The sequence below is a fragment of the Phocoena sinus genome, chromosome 11 (assembly GCF_008692025.1).
Source record: "Phocoena sinus isolate mPhoSin1 chromosome 11, mPhoSin1.pri, whole genome shotgun sequence".
Classification (NCBI taxonomy): Eukaryota; Metazoa; Chordata; class Mammalia; order Artiodactyla; family Phocoenidae; genus Phocoena; species Phocoena sinus.
The window spans coordinates 65055138-65077491 of NC_045773.1; the positions used below are offsets into that span (position 1 = coordinate 65055138).

General features: G+C 43.3%; 1 protein-coding gene across 3 annotated transcripts in view; it reads right to left on the minus strand.

Moving 5' to 3' along the window:
* The window catches only part of TCP11 (t-complex 11), a 28382-nt gene extending 14282 nt beyond the window's left edge, over nucleotides 1-14100 (minus strand). The window contains exons 1-4 of one of the 3 annotated variants that reach the window (XM_032647526.1): nucleotides 13774-14100; nucleotides 13315-13452; nucleotides 10392-10488; nucleotides 5341-5461 (exon numbers count right to left, since the gene is read on the minus strand). In XM_032647526.1, the coding sequence (XP_032503417.1) occupies nucleotides 5341-5461; nucleotides 10392-10488; nucleotides 13315-13452; nucleotides 13774-13915 (498 nt within the window). In that variant the 5' untranslated portion in view covers nucleotides 13916-14100. Of the gene's footprint in view, nucleotides 1-5340; nucleotides 5462-8195; nucleotides 8277-10391; nucleotides 10489-13314; nucleotides 13453-13773 lie in introns of those variants that run through there. The other 2 variants (XM_032647527.1, XM_032647528.1) reach the window with 2 other exon arrangements.
* Nucleotides 14101-22354: the final 8254 nt, after the last annotated feature.

Consider the following 22354-nt stretch of genomic DNA (forward strand, 5'->3'; position numbering starts at 1 on the left):
TACAAACAATAAATGCTGGAGAGAGTGTGGAGAAAAGGGAACCCTCCTGCCCTGTTGGTGGGAATGTAAATTCATAGAGCCACTGTAGAGAACAGTATGGAGGTTCCTTGAAAAACTAAAAATAGAACTACCATATGACCCAGCAATCCTGCTACTGGGCATATACCCTGAGAAAATCATAATTCAAAAAGACACATGCACCCCAATGTTCATTGCAGCTCTATTTACAATAGCCAGGTCATGGAAGCAACCTAAATGCCCTCCAACAGACGAATGGATAAAGAAGATGTGGTGGCAGATGAATAATCCCCAGTATATCTGCCACCAGCTTTTATGGCCCCAGCATGAGCCACAGCCAACCCCACCTCCCCAGGAGACCCACCAAGACCAGCGGTCTTTTCAAGCTAATTGCCAAATCCGAAGCTGTGTAGAGGGGACCTGTGTTTTGTACTTCTAACATCCTTTGATGGACCAGCTTCCAGCTTTAAGTCAAATAGCTTTAGAGTTTAGCCCTAAGAGTGATTAAGAATCTGCCTGCCAATGCAGGGGACATGGGTTTGAGCCCTGCTCTGGGAAGATCCCACATGCCGTGGAGCAGCTAAGCCCGTGTGCCACAACTATTGATCCTGCACTCTGGAGCCTGCGAGCCACAACTGCTGAAGCCCACGCGCCTAGAGCCCATGCTCTGCAACAAGAGAGGCCACCACAGTGAGAGGCCTGCGCACTGCAGCAAGGAGTGGCCCCCGCTTGCCGCAACTAGAGAAAACCTGCGTGCAGCAACGAAGACCCAACGCAGGCAAAAATAAGTAAATAAATAAATAAATTTATTTTTTAAAAAAAAAAGATGTGGAACATATATATAATGGAATATTACTCAGCCATAAAAGGAAGAAATTGGGTCATTTGTAGAGACGTGGATGGATCTAGAGACTGTCATACAGAGTGAAGTAAGTCAGAAAGAGAAAAACAAATATCGTATATTAACGCATATACGTGGAAACTAGAAAAATGGTGCAGATGAACTGGTCTGCAGGGCAGAAATAGAGACACAGATATAGAGAACAAACGTATGGACACCAAGGGAGGAAAGCGGTGGGGGGCGGTGGTGGTATGATGAATTGGGCAATTGGGATTGAACATATATACACTAATACGTATAAAATGGATAACTAATAAGAACCTACTGTATAAAAAATAAATAAAATAAAATTCAAAAAATAAATAAAAGGAAAGTGGATCAAAAAAAAATCTAGAAACAATAAATGCTGGAGAGGGTGTGGAGAAAAGGGAACCCTCCTGCACTGTTGGTGGGAATGTAAATTGATACAGCCACTACGGAGAACAGTATGGAGGTTCCTTGTAAAACTAAAAATAGAACTACCATATGACCCAGCAATCCCACTACTGGGCATATACACTGAGAAAACCATAATTCAAAAAGATATATGCACCATAATGTACACTGCAGCTCTATTTACAATAGTCAGGACATGGAAGCAACCTAAATGTCCATCAACAGATGAATAAAGAAGATGTGGCACATATATACATGGAATATTACTCAACCATAAAAAGGAACGAAACTGAGTTATTTGTAGTGAGATGGATGGACCTAGAATCTGTCATACAGAGTGAAATAAGTCAGAAAGAGAAAAACAAATACCGTATGCTAACACATACATATGGAATTTTTAAAAAAGCAGCACTGATGAACCTAGTGGCAGGGCAGGAATAAAGACACAGACGTAGAGAATGGATTTGAGGGCATGGGGGGGGAAGGGGAAGCTGGGATTAAGTGAGACAGCAGCACTGACATATATACACTACCAAATGTAAAATGGATGGCTAGTGGGAAGCTGCTGCATAGCACAAGGAGGTCAACTTGATGCTCTGTGACAACCTAGAGGGATGGGATAGGGAGAGTGGGAGGGAGCCTCAAGAGGAAGGGGATATGGGGATATATGTATACATATAGCTGATCACTTGTTATACAGCAGAAACTAACACAACCTTGTAAAGCATTTATACTCCAATAAAGATGTGAAAAAAAAAATCCCGCATGCTGCAACTGAAGGTGCTGCAACTAAGATGTGACGTGGCCAAAACCAAACCAAACCAAAACAACAAATGAATGGATAAACAAAATGTGGTATATCCATACAATGGAATATCTTCAGCCATAAAAAGGGACGAAGTTCTGATCCACACTGCAATGTGGATGAACCTTGAAAACATGCTAAGTAAAATTTGCCATATGTAAAAGGACAAATGTTGTATGATTCCACTTATATGAGGAATCTAGAGTAGTCAAATTCCTAGAGACAGAAGGTAATATAGAAGTTACCAGGCACTGGGGGAAAAGGGGTCTGAAGAGTTACTGTTTAATGGGTAGAGTTTCTATGTGGGAAGATGAAACGTACTGGAAATGGACAGTGGTGATGACTGCACCACACTGTGAATGTACTTAATGCCACTGAATTGTAACACTTAACATTATTAAAACGGTAAAAATTTTGTTTACCATAATAAAAAAAAATCCTAAAAAGCACAAACAACTAAGTTGGTAATGTGGCACCATTCCCCAGGGAGGATCAGCCAGCCACCTTGTAGCGGATGATTTCTCTGGATCTCTTCCTTCGTGGAGGGGGCGGAGATTCACCCTCAATGGAATAGACGCATTCTGAATATGGAGCTGTCTTCCCTGTCTGCACTACTTCTGTCAGCACCAACATCCATATACCCACAAAATTTCACAGAATGCCTTATCCTCTGTCCTGGGTCCTGGTATGCCCCACAGCATTGCATCTAATCAAGGAACTCATTTTACAGCCAAGAAAGTACAGCAATGGGTTCATACCCACATACCCCTCACGGAGAGTCGACTGGTCTTAACTGAAAAGTGGAATGGCTTATTGAAGACTCAGTTACAGCATTAGTTGAGAGATAATATCCTGAAAGGAAGAGGTTCTGTCTTATAAGATGCAATATACACTTTGAATCAAAACCACTATGCAGTGCTATTCCCTAAAGCCAGAATACATGGTCCCAGGAATCAAGGGGTGGAAGTAGGACTGGTTCCTCTCACCATTATATCTAATAACCTACTTGCAGAATTTTTATTTCCCCTCCTGCCAACTTTGGGCTCTGCTGATTTGGGAGGAATGCTTACATTGGTTCCAATGAATTAGAAGATGAGACTACCCCCCTGGTCATTTTGGGCTCCCTATACCACTGAACCAACAAGGTAAAAAAGGAGTTCCTCTATGGACTAGAGTAATTGATCGTGAGTACTAAGGAGAAACTGGGTTGCTGCTACACAATGGGAACGAGGACTGTGTCTGGAACCCAGCAGATTCTAAGGTACCTTTTGATACTTCCATACCCAATAATATAGGTCAAGGGAAAACCACAACATACAAACAACAAAAGCAAAACACCCAAGGACTCAGACTCTTTGGCAATGAAGGTTTGAGTCACTCCATCAGATAAAGAACCCCAGCAGCTAAGGACAAGGGAAATATGGAATGACTAGTAAAATGAAGCCATAGATACCAACTACAGCCTCAGGACCAATTACAGAAACGAAGACCATACATTTTCTCTTTGCTTGTTATAAGCATGGCTTTATTTGTATATGCTAACCATTTTCTTCTCTCTCCTTCCCATTATTATTTTTTTTAATTTTTATTTTATATTGGAGTATAGTTGATTTACAAGTTTTGTCAGTTTCAGGTGTACAGCAAAGTGATTTAGTTATACATATATCTTTTTCAGATTCCTTTCCCATTTAGGTTATTACAGAATAATTGAGTAGAGTTCTCTGTGCTATACAGTAGGTCCTTGATGATTTTCTGTTTTATATATAGTAGTGTGTATACATTGCTGCAAATGGCATTATTTCATTCTTCATTTATGGATGAGTAATATTCCATTGTATATGTGTACCATATCTTCTTTATCCATTCATCTGTCTATGGACATTAAGGTTGCTTCCATGTCCTGGCTATTGTAAATAGTGCTGCAGTGAGCATTTGGGGTGCACGTATCTTTTGAATTATGGTTTTCTCTGGATATATGCCCAGGAGTGGGATTGCAGAATCATATGATAGCTCTATTTTTAGTTTTTTAAGGAACCTCCATTATTATTTTATACACAGGTTGTTGGAAGTTAAATTTTACAGTTTAGCCTGTAGGTAATATTCAGTGAGACTATGACTGAATATGAGGTATATCATAGACAGCAACGGTTATAACTGTTGGGAATGTGAGTTTCCTCATTTGGGGAAAAGGATAAGAACTTGTAAGACATATAGCTATGTCTTTTTTTTTTTTTTTTTTTTGCGGTACGCGGGCCTCTCACTGTTGTGGCCTCTCCCGTTGCGGAGCACAGGCTCCAGACGTGCAGGCTCAGCGGCCATGGCTCACGGGCCCAGCCGCTCCGCGGCATGTGGAATCTTCCCGGACCGGGGCACGAACCCGTGTCCCCTGCATCGGCAGGCAGACTCTCAACCACTGCGCCACCAGGGAAGCCCGGCAGGCAGATTCTTAACCACTGCGCCGCCAGGGAAGTCCCTACCTGTTTGCTTTTTCAAGGCCAGCTGGAAAGTCTCTCTCTCCAGCTTTCTAAGATAAAGTCTTACATAATGAAATGTAATCCTGGGAGTAACATCCCATCACCTTTGCCATATTCTAGTGATTAAAAGTAAGTTTTAGATCTCATCCACACTCAAGGAGAGAGGATTATACAAGGGCATGGATCACTGGGGGTCACCTTAGGGTGTATCTACCACATACTAGAAAGACATTGCAAAAGGCAAGAGCTTTTCTTCCTGGTTCTGGAATGCTCACATGGCAGGTTCCTATAGTACATACATGTGGCTCTGCAGGCAGCTGGCTCCTAGAGCTGAGAGGCTTCTCTAGTGCTGGACTCTGCAGAGAAAGTGGCTGCTTCTCCAGGGCCAGCTCCTGCAGTACATGGCGGTCAGCAGCACACACAGGCCAGCAACCTCCCCTGGCACAGACATGCCCTCAAATGAGTAACTGGGTCCTTGGGTTTTCCCCATCCCCTGGGGATGAGAAAGAATTCTCCTTATGTATGATATTCCAGTAGAGTTTTCTTTGCTTCTTACTAGCCCAAAGCCTTCATTTCTCCAATTCCCTGTTATAATAATTTTTATATTAAAACTTCTTTGTTGAAATGACTGTGTGATTTCTGTCTATTGATTAGACTCTGACTGATTCATGGACCATGTTCAGTTAGGATTTGCTAGCCACTGACATTCCAGTGAGTGGGGGCTGTCTAGGAACTTTACATCTACAAATAAAAGGTTCGTCACTCACCTCTTTAATTTCTCTTAGGAGCTCAAGAGCACAGCTGAAGTCTGGAGGAATAGCTAATAATTGCTTTTCCAGATGATCCCAAAAGGCATTGTGCGTTGTCTCCTTGACCCTGCCTTCCAGACTGTAAGAAGGTTAAATGAACAAATTACTTTCTCTACTCAAAAATTGCCAAAAGGTCATTATCTCCTAAGCCCCAAACAGTGTTTGATATGATCAAAGACCATTATACAGACAGGGAAAGGCCAGGAACTATGTTTGGACAGTAGCAGAGCTGAATAAGCTGGGGTTAAACTTGGATGTCAGGGCACCAGCACAACCTCTCAGAAGGGCTCCTTGTGGTTCCAGCACAGCCCGCCCTCTGTAGTAGGAAGAACCCTGAATAGAGATCGGGCTGAACTTTAGCACTGATTTTGCATTTAGCTTAGAAAAGATGTGACTTAGTTTCCCTTTATGTATACATATAGCAATGAACTAAATGATCTTTCACTTTGTTATAGACCTAAAATCTAGGAAAGGATTTTCCTTCTTTGATAACACCTGAATATCTATAGATACTTCCAAATCAGCAGGTCGAAAATTGAATTCACTATCTTCCCCTTCCAAACCTGTTCCTCCTGTATTCCCAATTTCAATGGCACTACCATGTAGCCAGTCATGGAAGCCAGAAATATCCGTCTTTTTCCCCCCACTCAAAAAAAAAAAAAAAAAAAAAAGGGACTTCCCTGGTGGCACAATAGGTAAGAATCTGCCAATGCAGCGGACATAGGTTCGATCCCTAGTCCAGGAAGATCCCACATGCCGCAGAGCAACTAAGCCCATGCGTCACAACTACTGAGCCTGTGCTCTAAAGCCTGTGAGCTACAACTACTGAGCCCGCGTACTGCAACTACTGAAGCCCACGCGCCTAGAGCCCATGCTCCACAAGAAGAGAAGCCACCGCACTGAGAAGCCCACGCACCGCAACAAAGAGTAGCCCCCACTCGCCAACTAGAGAAAGCCAACGCACAGCAACGAAGACCCAATGCAGCCAAAAATAAATAAATAAATTATTTTTAAAAACGTTAAAAACAAACAAAAACCAGAAGCAAAGGTAATTCAATTAGAAAGGATAGTCTTTTCAACAAATGGTGCTGGAACAACTGGACATCCACATGCAAAAAAATGAATCTAGATACAGATCTTACACCTTCCACAAATAGATCACAGACCTAAATGTAAAACATAAAACTCTAAAACTTCTAGAAGATAACAGGAGAAATCTAGGTGATCTTGGGTTTGGCAACGACCTTTTAGATACAACACCAAAAGAAAGATCCATGAAAGAAAAAATTGGTAAGTTGGGCTTCATTAAAATTAAGAACTGCTCTGTGAGAGACAAGAGAATGACAAGGCAAGCTCCAATCTTCACAAAGCACATATCTGATAAAGAACTAGTATCCAAAATATACAAAGAACTCTTAAAATTCAACAATAAAACAACCCAATTTTAAAACAGGGAAAGGTCTGAACTGACACCTCACCAAAGTATTGATATATATACAAATGGCATATAAGCATATGAAAAGATGCTCAACCTCACATCTCATTAGGGAATTGTAAATTAAAGTAACAATGAGATACCACTACACACCTATTAGAATAGCCAAAATCCAAAACACTGACAATACCAAATGCTGACAAGGACGGGGAGCAACAGGAACTCTCATTCATTGCTGGTAGGAATGCAAAGTGTTAAGACCGTCACTCTGGAAGATGGTTCCACAGTTTCTAACAAAATTAAACATACTCTTTCCATACAATCCAACAATAGTGCTCCCTGGTATTTACTCAAATGAGTTAAAAGCTTATGTCCACACAAAAACCTGCACATGGACATTTATAGCAGCTTTATTGATAAATGCCAAAACTTGGAAGCAACCAAGAGGTCAACACTAAAAAGAAATGCACTATTCAGCCCCCAAAAGACATGGAGGAACCTTAAATGCATATTGCTAATTGAAAGAATCCAATCTGAAAAGGCTACATACTATATGATTCCAACTATAAGAAATTCAGAAAAACCTATGGAGACTGTAAAAAGATCAGTGGTTGCCAAGGGTTTCAGAGTGAGGGAGGGAAGGACGAATAGGTCGAACACAGGGGATTTTTAGGGCAGTGAAATTACTCTGTGTGATACAGAAATGGTGAACACATGTCGTTATACATTTTTCAAAACCCACAGAATATACAACACGAAAAGTGAACACCAGTGTAAACTTGAGTTAATAATAATGTATTAATACTGGATCATCAATTGTAACAAATATACTACATTGATATAAAATATAAATAATAGAGGAAACTGTGTGCAGGAGAAAAGGGGGAACGTGAGAACTCTATTTTCCATCACTTTTCTGTAAAACTAAACTATGCTAAAAAATCGTCTATTAATATTTTAAAAGGAATTAATTTTCCTCTGACCTTTATTTAAATGATTTCTCTGACCTATACAGTTAGACTAATAAGAAGAAAAAGAATCATTTGAAAATTCTGAGTCTGTACCTAGTCATTGCCAAATAGTGATTGGTTTTCTGGCATTAAACATCCCCCCTTAGTAACGCATGCTCCTTGTAAAACAAACAAAAGCAATACAAAGATGAATAAAACAAAAATCAGGATTCCTCTCCCAACACACCAATCGCAATCAGCAGAGGTAACCAACTATAATCTAATAGTCTGTTGTGTACTGTAATTGTTCTTAAAGCTTTTCCCCTCACCCTATTTGTCCAACCCATCTTCCAAGTTCCATAAATTTTGCTTTTTAAATGTCTCTGGAATCCATCCCCTCCTACCATCATCTTACCTGGACTACTTACCTGGACTACTACATTAGGCCATTAACTGGTCCCTCTGTCTTCAGTCTTGTCCCTTTTTAATCTGTTCCCCACCAATTCATCCTAAAATCAATGATTTTTCTAAGATGCAACTCCGATCATGAGGTCATGCTCAAAGTCCTTTGGGGCTTCCCATCACCAGCAGTATACACAGCTCATATGACCCTTCCTGATATTGCTCTACCTCCCTTTCAAATTTACCTCCTCCTACCTCACAATACCCTGTGCTCAATCACATCAAGATACTTGTTCAGTTCACACCATTGTGCCTCCAACATGATTCCTCTGCCAGGAGCATTCCTTCCCACCCAGACCACCTCTAAGACTCAAGTCATCATAGGCTAAATCTTCCTCCATGGGCAAATCTCCTCTGATCTTTAGGCAGCTGAGAACTTTCATAGCACTCTATTCACACAGCTCTGAGAGAACTTATCAGTCACTTTCTGTTATTCATCTGCCTCTCTTACAAAAGCTTCTTGACAGCAAAGACAGTGTCTTATTTATTTATAGCTGTAGCTACCTCTATCCCCAGAACTCAACATTTTTCCTGCCACATAATAAGGACTCAACAAATGCCTGATGAATGAATGCCCAAACATGGGATTTCCCTTAGGAACCTACAATTGTAATTACCTTCATCCTATGAGCCCAAAGTAAAGCCAACTGCCAATAAGGAGTGACCTCAAACTCGATTTCAACCTTTTTCCTGATATAAATTTTGTATTACCTTACTTGAAAACCCAGCTCTGAATAGTACTATTTCCCCTGCTTCATTTCTCCCTCTCTCATTTCCTCTACTCTTTTTTCCTCCTCTCCTGCCAGCAACAGAAACATCTGAGCAGTGAGAGAGATGCTAGAGGATCTGGGTTTTGGTGAAAACCTGTTCCCAGAGAAGCTGTGCTTGACATGGACATTTGCTGGCAAGAGCAGATCAGACCAGGAAGACCAGGGCAGCAACTTGTGGCAGAGAACAGCACTTTAGTAAGAGTCCCTGAAGCTGACAAATGACAAAAACATTTAAAGAAATTGACTTATCACAAGCTGCCATCACATATCTGTCTATTGGTGGGAAATCAGAACTGTTTTAAAATGTAAAATCTGACAATGAATTTACCCACTTAACTGCCAATAAAGCAGCAAGTCATACTTACGGAATGGTTCTTATTTATTGCAATGTCAATATAACTAAGAAGAATGAAAAATAAGGCTTGATGGGGGTGGGGGAGCATTCCTCATCAACAGGGTTCTGATCTTGATTCACAAATTAAGCTGATTTATGAAGTGGGGAATGGGGGTGCGGGTGAGGAGTTGAGGGGGCAGTTGAAAACACCACAATGAGAAAGTTGATCTTTTTATCTGTGCCTGTTTAAATCTGTGATCACATAGAGAGTAACTGATAAGACAGGAGCCATGTGGTAGGCAACCAATACCAATAAAATGACCCCAAAGATCTAGATCCCTGGTATTCACACCCTGGTGTAATCCTGTACCCTGGAGTGTGGTCTGGATTTATGGGTTCCTTTCTAGCAAACAGAATGTAGCAGAGGCCACGGACGTCACCCCTGAGGTTACGTAACAAAAAGACCGTGGCTTCTGTCTTGGGCACCATCTCTCACCCACTTACTCTCTCGCTTTCTCACCCTGGTTGAGGGAAGGCAGCTGCTGTTTTGTGAACCGCCCTATGGAGAGGCCCAGGTGGCAAGGAACTGAGGGCAGCTCAGGCCAACATCAACAGACTGGTAGAGCACACAGTGAAGCCACGTCCGTAATCCCTGACCCACAGAAACTGTGAGATAATGAACACTGTTTTAGCTGATGAGTTTTGGGGTAATTTGTCATGCAGCAATAGATAGCTACTACAGGTTAATTCCTCCCCATCTGTCAGAGAAGATCTGAAATCCACCCTAACTATTTTATTATTAAGTGGGGGTCCCAAAGTGAACATCCCAAAAATTGCTTGGGTTTATTCACTGGTTAAATAACATTTGCTTCTTGACCCTCTGATACTAATAATTACAATTTATTACTCTTCTGTTTCAGTTGCTGAGACCTCTAACGGCTTAGATTCAAGCACTGATTGTGTTATTAAATAAAAATGCTTTGAGTCTGGTCAGAATCCATTAGTGCTAAATGCCTATACCAGGATGAATAAAATGGGAAAATTAGAAGAGCCTGTACCTGCTTGGAGGCAAAACCTTCTCTTCCATGTGGAAATCATGATTCATCCCACTCTCCTTGCTCAGCTTGGAAACATCATTAACTGTATCTATCAGACCTGTGACAGAAAGAACATAATGAGGTACACCTGAAACTAATGTTCCATGTCACTTATACCTCAACTGAAAAAAAAGAACTTATGGGGGACACCAGTGAATTCAAAGAAGTCTGAATTTCTATTTTATTCAGAGATTCACTCCACTGAGTAGGCTCCAAATTGAGATTCATCACAGTGAGTTTATACACACTCATTCGACCATTCCAGTCAGTTATGTTTTCTGAACTCTAGGCCCCATGACAGAGCCTCTCAGTAGCCCAGCATGGGGGTAAGGGAGGACAAAGAAGCTATCTTATAAAAAAACAAAGTGAAACTGATTAAAAACTTTTCTCTTAAGAAATAAAATAATGAAGTGGCACAGAAATAATTTGTGATTTGCAAAAATAACGTTTATCTAAGGATATTACGATTCCACTCTCCTCTTCCTGCCTCTGATGGAAGTCAAATTCTCCACACAGAGGGTACTGAATGGCATCAATCTCACTTGGTCTTTTAAAGTAGTTTCCAGAATTCAGGATTTCACAGACTAGTAAATATCCAAAAAGATTTTGAGCAACTGACGACAGCTTGCAAACTTTTTGTTCTGTCAGGTATGGATAGTATGAAATAAGCAAATAAAAAAATCCACTGTAGGTACTTCCCTGGTGGAGCAGTGGTTAAGACTCTGTGCTCCCAATGCAGGGGGCCCTGGTTCAATCCCTCGTCAGGGAACTAGATCCCACATGTATGTCACAACTAAAAGTGTGCATGCCACAACTGAGGAGCTGGTGAGCTGCAACTAAGGAGCCCGCAAGCCGCAACTAAGACCTGGTGCAACCAAGAAAAAAAAATTCCACTCTACCACCACCAAAACCATTTCACAAAAGAAAAAGGATAAACTCCCAAAAAGTGGAAAGGGAATACAGTCAGAAAAAAGACTAGTCCTGAAAATTGAATCAATTTAGCTTTAGGAAAAACTCATTACAATATCTTTATTTCATTTCACACAGTATGCTAAGAATTTTGTCACAAACCAGCTCTGGCATTTGGCAACCACTATTCTAAGTTCTTAGTACAGACCTACCTGATAGCATTCTTACATAATTGGCGTACATGGTAGTTATTATTACTTGGTATAAAAGTGTTGCACACAATAAATCATATTTTCTCACTCTCTTTCAATGAAGCTTCAAAATTTGTTCACAAAAAAGTATTTGGCTCCAAGATGTGGAGGGGATATAAATGAACTAAGATTGGCCATGAGTTGATAATTGTTGAAGTTGGGTGATGAGTAAATGGGGGTTCATTATTCCAATCTCTCTACTTTTGTATATGTTTAAGTTTTCCATAAGCAAAAAGGTTTAAAAATGTAAAAAGGAAAAATTGCAGAAAAGAGGTTTCATAAGAGAATGCCTTTGTTCTTAGAAGAGACATGAAATATTTAGAGGTAAAGTCATGACTATAACTTCAAGAAAGAAAAAATACATACGTAAAATACAATAAGAGAAAAAAACAGTGTGGCAAATGTTAATGTGGGCATTCGTTTTTTTTTTTTTTTTACTTTTCAACAGATTTGAAATATATCGAAATAAAAAGTTAAGGGTAAAAGGTGATTGTAAAATTTACCAAAAAGCCACCAGCAGAGTTTCCGTTTAGGTAAATGTAAAGGTGAACTGAACCTTAGGTGGACGGGAAGTTCCCTTTATTTTTACAGTCTCTCTGAAGTCTTCAGTTTTGGCCAAAATGGCAAAACACAGTCAAATATGCAAACAGACGTACTGCTAATTCAGTAATGCAAAATCAGAACAAAGAGAAAATCTTCAAAGGGAGATTGAGCTGCTTGTAGCAGCTTATTGAAGGACTGAGGAAAATACACAGAAACACTTCCCAACTACAACAAACCAAAGCTCATAGCCTGCTTTGACAAGATTGTTGTCGCTCAAAAGTACCATAGCACTATGCAACTCCTACAGCTGTAAAATTCAGGAACAGGGAGGGTTCAAAGAGAAATTAGAGGTAAAAACTAAAATAGATTTTTAAAACCCAGATCCCAAGGACAAAGACATTTTCAAGATAATTTGGTAACTTAACCAAGTCAACCTGATATATAAAATTTCGAAATTATTTAAAAAAAGAGGAGTTTGGTTATTCAGGTTAGAGAGTTGTATTGCCTAAATCAGGATTCCAAAGCAACCCATTTGCTGCTTTTCCTTAACCAGCAGCGACCCCGTGTGGCTACAAGAGAAAGAAATGCGATTGAATTTAAAGAATTTAACGCAGTTTGTTGCACGTGGACAGGACTTCAGATTGATGACTGCTGAAATTGCCTGGTGATTATTACAAGGGAAATGCTGTATGAGTCCCAGTGAGATCAGACGTAAAGTGTGGAAGATACTTTGTGCCCCAATTGGAACTATAAAAGAACATCTCTTATAGTATGAGCTAAAGAGTATGAGGCCAGAGCAGCATTACTAATGCAGTCAACGAAGCGCCGAGAGAACACAATGCCCATCTGGGACCATTTCCGTTCTTTAAGATCTACCCCAGGTGTCTGCCATTTTCCACCTACAAATTCAAAATAAAAGAATACAAAGTTGGCTCTGAACTGACTCAACCTCACATCTTGTCAGATTCAAGAAATCGCTCTTGGGTCACACCTTTCTTCAGGACTAAAATCTCTGAAGATCTTCTGGTCAACAGAGGGCCTGGGGCCTGAAAGTAGAGATTGGGGCCGGGGGGGGGGGGGATGAGGAAAAAGGGGGATAGAGAAGTGCGGCGCCGCGGGCTCCTTCCCACCTGACCCACACTAAGCACCCCGAGGGCCGGGGCCGGCGGGGCTGGACCTACGGAAAGGGTGGTCCTTGGGGCTGCTCATGTCTTCCCGGGTCGGTCCTGAGGTTTCGGGCTTACAGGGCCCGCTCTCTGCATCGCCAGGGTCCTTCAGGGGCACGTTTTCCTCCACGTCCGTCATTTTGCTGATGGAATCTGGGTGGGGGAGAAATGGGGCGCTGTGGGCGGCGAGGAAGGGGGCTCTCCAACTACCGAAGGGGTCTGGGGCCCGGCCTATCGCGCCCGACCTGGACAAACTAAGAGGAGGGTGGACAGCTTCAGCGTCTCTCGGGGACCGACAGGGGCAGAGGAGACTGGAGGAACGGGTCTGTGGAATCACAGAGAAGTGAATGCTGGCTCCGCAACCAGGAAACTGAGGCCAGAGGGGCGGCCTGCTCGCCCGAAACGCCCGCCCCAGGCCCACCCGGGCTCCAGCAGCAGGGGGAGCCCACGGCGCTCAAATCCCAAGCCCCTCACCTCCTCCACGGCGACCAGCCGCCACTGCGGAGTCGGGCGGGCTCCTGCGCACCTCTAGACTGGGGCCGTACCACCGCGGCTGGGCAGCGAGGGGCGACGGCCGTGCAGGGCCGACCCGCGCGCACCCCCGCCGCCGCGCCATGGTGGGAGAGTCCGGGATTTGAACGTAAACCGCCGCCCGTCTCCGGGGCAACGGGGAGGGGCACGTGCCGGCCGCCGCCACCTTCTCTGGTGGAAGCGGCCGGCTAGTGCCTCGGTCCTCGAGGGCTCGAAGCCTCCACAGGCCTTTGGTTAACTGGTCCCTGGGTCCCTTCCCTGCCTGACATCTCCCGCCCCCCACGAAAAAGATCACCTGAAACTACTTAGGAAGGGAAGAAGCACTATGTTTTGTTTCTCTTCAGCCTGTTCATAAAACTTGAGAACTCAGGCGGGTTGTTTCCTTAGCACATCCTGGGCCCATTGTGAGAGGTGGGCCCTTCTCCCATTCTCCAGGTGTGGAAGCTGAGAAACCGTGCCAGGTGCTTGTCGGAGCAGGCGCGGGGACTGGGAGGCAGTGTAGGCTCCTCCCACTGAATTCCTGGTCTCGGGCTCATCTGTGGCTTGGGGGCTGATCCCACCGCTCCAGGCCCCAGGTCACCAGCCTTTCTTGGTTCCTAGTCAGCTCTGTTGCCCCTGGAGTGATGTGAGGACCTGGAGTGACCCCTCCTCTCCAATCCCTGCACTTTGGGGGAAAAAATGAAAAGGAAGTTTCCGTTCCACATTCTCCCATCCTTCTTTATTACTTTGACTTGATTTCTTACCACAAAAGCTTACTTTAAAAATAAATAAATAAAAGATGAAGGTATTGCCTGTAAGAAACCAAGTTCTCATTATAACCCTTGCCTTGTCAGTGTGGAATGTGGATCTTTCTTGCACAACTCCTATATTTTGAAGGGGAAAATTATGAAGAGATCCAAGAACATTTCTGCTTAAGAAAATCCACTTCACTCTGAGGCCCAGGCAGATAGGAGGGGAATGGCCTAGCAAATTTACTGTTTAGCCAGAGAGTATCTCAAATCAATACATACTAAACTTGCCCCTTCCTCCCCATCACCCTTTCCTAGTGTTTCCCTCAGGGATGTCAACTGTGAAGCAGGCTGGCCTACACCCCAAAGCCAGAAGTGGGAGGAAGTTGTCTGACTGCAGCAGAGTTAAATGAAAATATGATTCTTCATTATTACAGGGATATATTTAGATTGGGTTGTTGATTTCTCTATTAAAAAAATTTTTTTTCCAGAATTCTGTTTGGGCATTTTTATTCCTGGGAGAAAGTCTCCAGAGTGACACCAGTTTGTTTTCCCACAAAAATGGCATTGCCATAAAACTTGCCCTGCTGATGCCTGAAATTATGAGAGTAGTTCATTCATATACATTACACAGCACCTTTAAGCGTCCTCTTCTTACCCAAATTCTCTGGAAGGGGCAGTAGGAAGAAATAGCAGTGTGGGAGCATGTGAAAGAGGGGAGGAGACAGGCCAGAAGAGGAGGAAAGGATGGGGGTAGGAGAGACAGAACTGGACTTTTCTCAGGGTCAGTGTGGGGACAGCATTTCACGATCTTATCTTTAATAGTTTTCAGAACCAACTAGGCAAAAGTTAGAGGTTGAGGAGAATAGAAAGATGATGTGAGAGATAAACTCTCCTTCCCTTTGGGGTCTTAGTTAATAATAACTGATTTTTGTTTAATGATCTACAAAATGCTTTTACATTGCAAATGTAATGTATACGCTCTGCATGCAATCCTACCTGTTCAGTAGGCAAGGCAGGTGTTATATTGGACCATTTAATAGATGAGCAAGCTGGGGATCAGAGAGATTTCAGGGAGTTTCCAAAAGTCACACGGCAAGCAGGGTCTTGACTCTTGATCATATACTTCTTATTAATTCACACCACCTCCCTAACTCTGGCTGAGAAGCTATATAAAAAAGAAAATATAACTAACATATAATGGTATGGTAAGTCCCAGAATGGAGTACAAATAAGAATTGCTACTGGAGGTCAGAGAAAGGGTGAGAGACCTTCCAGATGTTTGGATCAGTTCAAACCCAGCCGTGAGCCAGAATCCTAAGCAAGACTGTGTAACCGATTTGGTCTTTAGAAATGGGTCTCTTGTTCAGCCTGGCTCCCCCCTCAACCTCAGGACCCCTCTTTAAACTCTCCTAATGGGTGAAAATGGATTTTCCACATATGTCCATTCTTTGGCAGGAGCGGCCCTCCTGAGTAACTCAACACCTTTACCCTATTTAAGTGCACATATTTCAAAAGACCCATAAGGCAAGTATTTCTCAAACAACCCAAGGGCAGAGGTAAAGGCCACGTTTCCGCTCACATCACAGTGTGCCCAAAGCTGTCCACCCCAGGGTTCCCCTTTTAAACTAAGATGTCATATGTTTGTTTTAACACTGAAGTCTATTTTCTCTCCTCAAATCTTTGAGTAGAATTCTTGTTCGAGGAGGAAGGGCTTCCTGTACTTGCTGGCACACCTCTGTACCCCTATGGGTGCGTATACCCCAGGTTGAGAAGCAGTCTAAGGGAATTTTAGGCAGCAGCTAGAATGTTCCTACTTCTCCACTATTTCCCCACATATGTGCGCTTTAACCCAAGCACAATAGTACGATCTATCCTCATTTGTTAAACACTATCCTGTACACCACCCCACAAGAGCAAATTATACAGAAAGTTGATCTTACCGCAAAGACATTCTGAAAGAGGGGTGGATATAGAGAAGGATGTCAAAGAAGCACTCCTAGGTGGCTGTCTGTAAGAAGTAGAGAAGCACAGGGATTAAGAGGAATCCTGAACATGGATCCGCTAGCTAAAACAAAAAAACAAAAAATGCCTCATTTTACACAGAAGCATCTTAGGCTCAGTGAGGTTAAATGACTCTGCTAAGGTCACCACCAGTTTACAGAAAATTCAGGACTAGAACCCATATCACAGTCTGTTTATTCCATAATATATAGAGCTAAGCAAGAGTAAAAGCTAATACTGTAAATAAATATTTACATTTCCTAAAGAAAAATGTAAATGATAGACCATGGAATGGAAATAGTAAGAGATGATGTTAAATAGAGGCCTGGACTGCAAGTAGAGTATACTGGAAGATAAACAGTCAACTAAAGTGGTAGGGACACATAAATACAGGGTGGGACATTTAAATGGAACCATTTGGAGTCGTGTAAACTGGGATCGGCTTCATTATAACCTCCCTTATGGTACAGAACCACACGTCAAAACTATTTGCTTTAGTCTTTTGACAAATGTGTTTTCTTCGCAGAACCCAGGAGGAGGGTGAGAAGGGTCAAGGTAATCTGGGGGCAGTCCGGACGAGGCCCTTCAAAGCTCACAGGGAAGTGTGATGGATGGGAAACCATCACAGATCTTTTCAGGGAAGGGGGCTTAAAGAGAAGACAAAGAAGATGCTGGCAGCAGTGCTGACAGCCTCCTTCTCCAGTCCTGCTCCTTTCTGCGTCGGGGTCTTTGCACATACTGTCCCTTCCTCTAACCTCTGGTTACCTCACTGACTCCCTCTCATTCTTCAGGTCTAACTTACGAGGCCTAACTCCCTCACAGAACCTTCCATGGCCCTCGGTTAGCTTCACTCAGCACCCATTCCTTTTTCTTCATAGCAGTTGCCGCAGTTTGTCCTTACACATTTGTGCATGATGAGTAACTCCATCGGGAGACTGTAAGCTCTCTGAGAGCAGGAACTGTGTGTGCTTCATTCACACAGTAGGTGCCCTGCCAATAACTGTCAAATGAACACCCAGGCACAAACAGGAGAGGCAGCGGGGCTGAGGGGTCTCTCTGGGCCCAGTGTTGGTTATCAGTGTCTGTCTTTCTCTTTTTGTCTCACAGACATGTTTCCTCTCTTTCTGTGTCTCCTCTCTCCTTAGCTTCCTGTAAGTCTTTTAAACCAGCACAGGCAACATCAGAGAGAAAAGGGAGGATGTTTAGGGCCCTGTGACAGGGGGTCCCCCTGAACTGGGAGGTGGCAGCAGGGGGCAGTGGCACCCTGGGAGTAACTTGCAGAGGCAGGCTTCTGCTGAGGGAGAGGGAGGCTCTCTCTCTCTCTCTCTCTCTCTCTCTCTCTCTCTCTCTCTGTAGAGCAAGCCAGGGTCAGCAGCAGCCCAAAGCCACAAAAACTGACTTTCAAAGTCCTTCTAAGAGCTGCATCTTTCGACTCCCCCAAACAATCGTGCCTTGTGCCCCAGGACACAGCGCGAGTTACACACTTAAAGCAGTTTCCACAGAACCGCATTCAGTTGGTTTTAAACTCTGGGGAAAGCTGGCAGCCTCTTTGTGGGTTTTTTAAAAAAACTAGTTAGAGGGACAATTAAACCTTTATGGGCCCCAGAATGTACCTATGCAGACATAAATAAGGATCATTCTTCATCACCGGAGAGAATCCACTTTCTGGCAACAGATATATTTTTCTGCCATCGCAGGACAGAGTTGCGCTCACGACTGAGGGCCTTTGTGATTAGGGCAGGTGACAGGGGTCAGCGTGAGCAGAGTTAGAACTTGGACCCTAAGTTCTCAAAATGGACACATCGCAGGCCTCGGGCTTAGCTGTCTGAAATAAATCACAAACTCCCAAAGCCTTCCCAGAAAGCCACCAGGATTTTAGGCCAAGAACACTCATCTTGCTTCCTCCTTGTGTTACTTTGGGCCAAAATGGTCCATTTGTCAAAGAGCCCTTACTTCTTTATTCCCACTCTTACAACACAATACAATGCATTCACATATTTACAGTGCAATGTCCTTGAACGGTTGGGATGGGGTTTTTTTTTTTAATCTAATAATATCATTAAATGCACCAGGGGGCTCTCTTCTTAAAGGAACCTTTGAGTAAAACTCTTTTGTCAAGTGAATCAGTCTTTTGTAAGGCAAATCATCAGCTACCAATTTGTTCTCCAAATCTGAGATTTCACATAAGAGATTTTCTTAAACCAGGCCCACTTTAGATGGTGGCCTGTGCATTTTCTTTTATTTTTCTGACTTTGGTAAAGACAAGCTTTTCCTGAATAGACATTATTGGACCAGGATGAAGGAATCTCAAACACTTGAGAAATAAATCAGTTTCAATCATTCCCATCATCCATAATTCTTTAGAACCACCAGCCTAAAGCAAAGTATAATGATCTCCCGACAAAGAATTCAGCTGCAGATTTGAGGGCCAGTCTATTTGAAGTCAGTTTCAAAAGAAATGCAGAGAACAGGGTTTTTTTTTTAAGTAATTGTCTTTTTTTTTATTGTGGTAGAATACATAGCATAATATTTATCATTTTAACCATTTGTTAAGGGTACAATTCAGTGGCGTCAAATAAATTAAATCCACAATGTTGTGTAACCTTCAGCATTATCTAGACCCAAAACCTTTCATCATCCCCAACAAAAACTCTATACCCATTAAACAATAACTCCTCCTCCTCTCCTCCAACACCCCCTTCCTCAGCTCATGGTAACCTCTATTCTAGTTTCTGTCTCTATGAACAGAGAAAAGTTTTAAACTCCAGTTTTACTTTGGGGCTTTTTTTCTTCCCATGGCGTGGGGGGAGAATGGGGAAACCGTGGGCATTCTCTTTGCACCTTGGGGACTCTTCCTAGCGCTGCCTCCCCCCTCCCCGTTCCTCCAACAGTGTCTATGAGATGAAGCCGGAGCTCATTTAAACGGTTTAAACTTGCAGAGGGGCTGCAGCCCCCTGCGGGAACAAAAAGAGGTCACTGGGTCTGAGTCTCTGTTACAAGCTCAGGAATGGCAAGAATTTTCTGACTTCAATAGTCTGAGGAAGTAGGAACATGATGAGCTGGACAGCTGTTTTGGTGTCTGAAGCCTGCATGGAGCCCGCATGCGGCCCATGTTCAGTGCCCATTAGCTACAGAGTGAGTACCTGAGACCTGTCAGGGCTCAGAAAGGTGGGAATGCAAGAAGAGCCATGGAGGGCTCCCTCGGGCACCCTCAAATTCTATGCTATGGAATTTCTCAGATTGAAAAACACTGGCTAAACCACTCATAACCCCTGCAGAACCTATATCTCTTGTACCCACTTGCGGCTAACAGATGCACACTCAGAATGACTCACATCCTTCAGTTTGGGTTTTACTTTGCTCACGATGCTTGGAAAGTCTCAAAGGAGCTGATCTCCTCACCTCTGCCCACCCCGCTTCCCCAGTGCACAACTCAGGATAACAGGAGACTTGGCTTTTGAAATCTGATTAATTGTTTCAAGAACTACATAGAGCCTTGCCTCACCAAGCCCGGGGCTGTGAGCCTGCCAGGGGCCCTTAGGACAACTGGGGCAAAGTGATTCCGCGGCACAGAGAACAGTGAGCCATGGGGCGGTGGAAGGGGAATCCCCTCAAAAACAGGAGGCCTGAATTCCTTATGCTGCCCATGTGCTGGTGACCCTGGGCAAGTCACTTCACAGCTCTGGCCTCATTTCTCTTAAGCTGGGTGGAAGTGCTCCCCAACTATGAGAATTTGTGGGAAGTGGAAGAGAAGCAAGGCTTTCTGATAATCTGGAATTCTTGAAACAGGAAACAGCTGTTTCCCATAGGTGCTGATATTAATGGAAAGAATGGCTGCAGAGAGGCGGAGGAGGAAACTTGGGGGAAGGAGAGAGTGGATGGGTATATTTTAGATTTCTTTTAGGACAGGTTGAGAATGAAGTTTTGGTTGGATCTTTGTGAGAAAATATTCAGCAGGCAGGTGGAAAGAAGCAGCTGGAACTTTTAAGGAGAGAGATTGAGACTGATAACAAGAATGGTGTTAGGAGTCATGGTTGATAGATGAAATAGTAATAATACCAGACAACACATATCAAGTGCTTACGATGTGCCAGACCCTCAGGGGGCCCTTCACACAGATATGCGACTATCATTCTCATAGCCATCCCACGACAAAGATGGTGCTTTTACACCCACTTTACAGATGAGGAGAACTTAAGTATCCTGTCCACGGTCACACAGTGAATATGTAGTAAGACAGGGATTGAACCCAGGGAATCTGACCTCAGAGTTCTTGACCAGTCTTTCTTACCACCTCCTGAAAAGTGGAGGTGTTGGAGCAAACTAGGAAAGCAATGCAGATGGAGGACAGAACCTTGACAAACACCTGTAAGTGGTACTCCCATTCTTGATCAGCTGTGACCTAAAGTCAGATTCTGAGAAGATGAAGGAGTGGGTCAGAAACAACCCAGGTGTACCTCCTAATGTGGTCAATTAGACTGGCTATAAAGAAGGTATTATAGCGCCCATTCTACAGGAAAGGAAACAGGTTCCAAGAGCTTAAGGGACTTACCCAGCTAGTAAGTCTCAGAGACACGAACTTAAAACCAAGCTGCGTGCTTCTGGAGCCTCCCCCAAGCAGTCTTTCCCGCCTGCCCCTCAACAGTCATGCAATGAAACCTCTGAATATTTCTGATATGTTTTCTATAAGGTGACTCCCTTTAATTACTTTATAGTTGAAACCAGTATCTTAAGTCAGTGCTTCCAGAAGTTGCCAAAGGGTTATCAGCTGCCTTGAACCAATGTTGAAATTTACTACGTGAATATTCGGATTAATAGAACCCAACTAGAATAATGCAGAGCCTCTTATTTCTGGTTCCTGAGACACGCCCAGCGAATTCCTACCACACCCAGTTCCATGGAGAACCCTGATTGCGGGGGGCGGGGGGGGGGGGAAGCCCATCTCCATTATAGTGATTGGTTCAGAGAGAGCACGTGACACAAGTCCGGCAAATAAGGCACAAGGAGAGGTCAGCTAGAGGCTTCCGGCAATGTTCTTCATCAGCCTGTTTCATCACACACCCTTAGGGAAGGGAGAGTCTCTCTCCTGGATTTTGACTTTGTCTTCCCAGGGTGGGAGGCGGGGAACTGTCCCTGACGGCCATCTTAATACCAGCTTCACTGCAGAGTCTCGGGGAACCCCTGAAAACCCTGCCTAAGATTCCTAAGTATCAAGCCGATACATTACTTATCATTTAAGCTGGTTCGACTTGGGATGCCTGCAGCTCCCAACTCCCACTGGAATACAAGCAGCATGAAGGCACAAGCCATGTCTGCCTCCTTCACTGCTGTGTCCTGAGCCCTTCCTATAGAATTAAGCACGGAGAGAGGACTCATTATAGTTGAATGAGTGAGCGAGAGAAGCATAGACCTAATATAGGCTCAGAGGATAATATAGCTAGCAAACACTTTTTAAATCACCTAATCCAGTCTTCTCTCTTTCTACTCTACCGTGAGAAAAGAGCAAGAGTTGCTGTGTTAGAAAGGTTAATAGTTGTCCCTCTAATTAGGGCAGGCAGCCTCTAACGCCCATAGTGAGGATCTTCCAATCTCTGTGAGGCAGAGCCTTCAAGGGGGGATTTGATGCCTTGCACAGTCCAAGTTGGAGAACTAGACACCAGGAAGGGCTAGGCCCCCAGGCTAAATAAAACTTCACCATCATTTGATTATAGAAATGGGGACTCAGTTAAAAAAAAAATACAAATTTTTATATGAAGAGTTTTTTAAGTACAAAAGTACCTTTGAGTGTAATA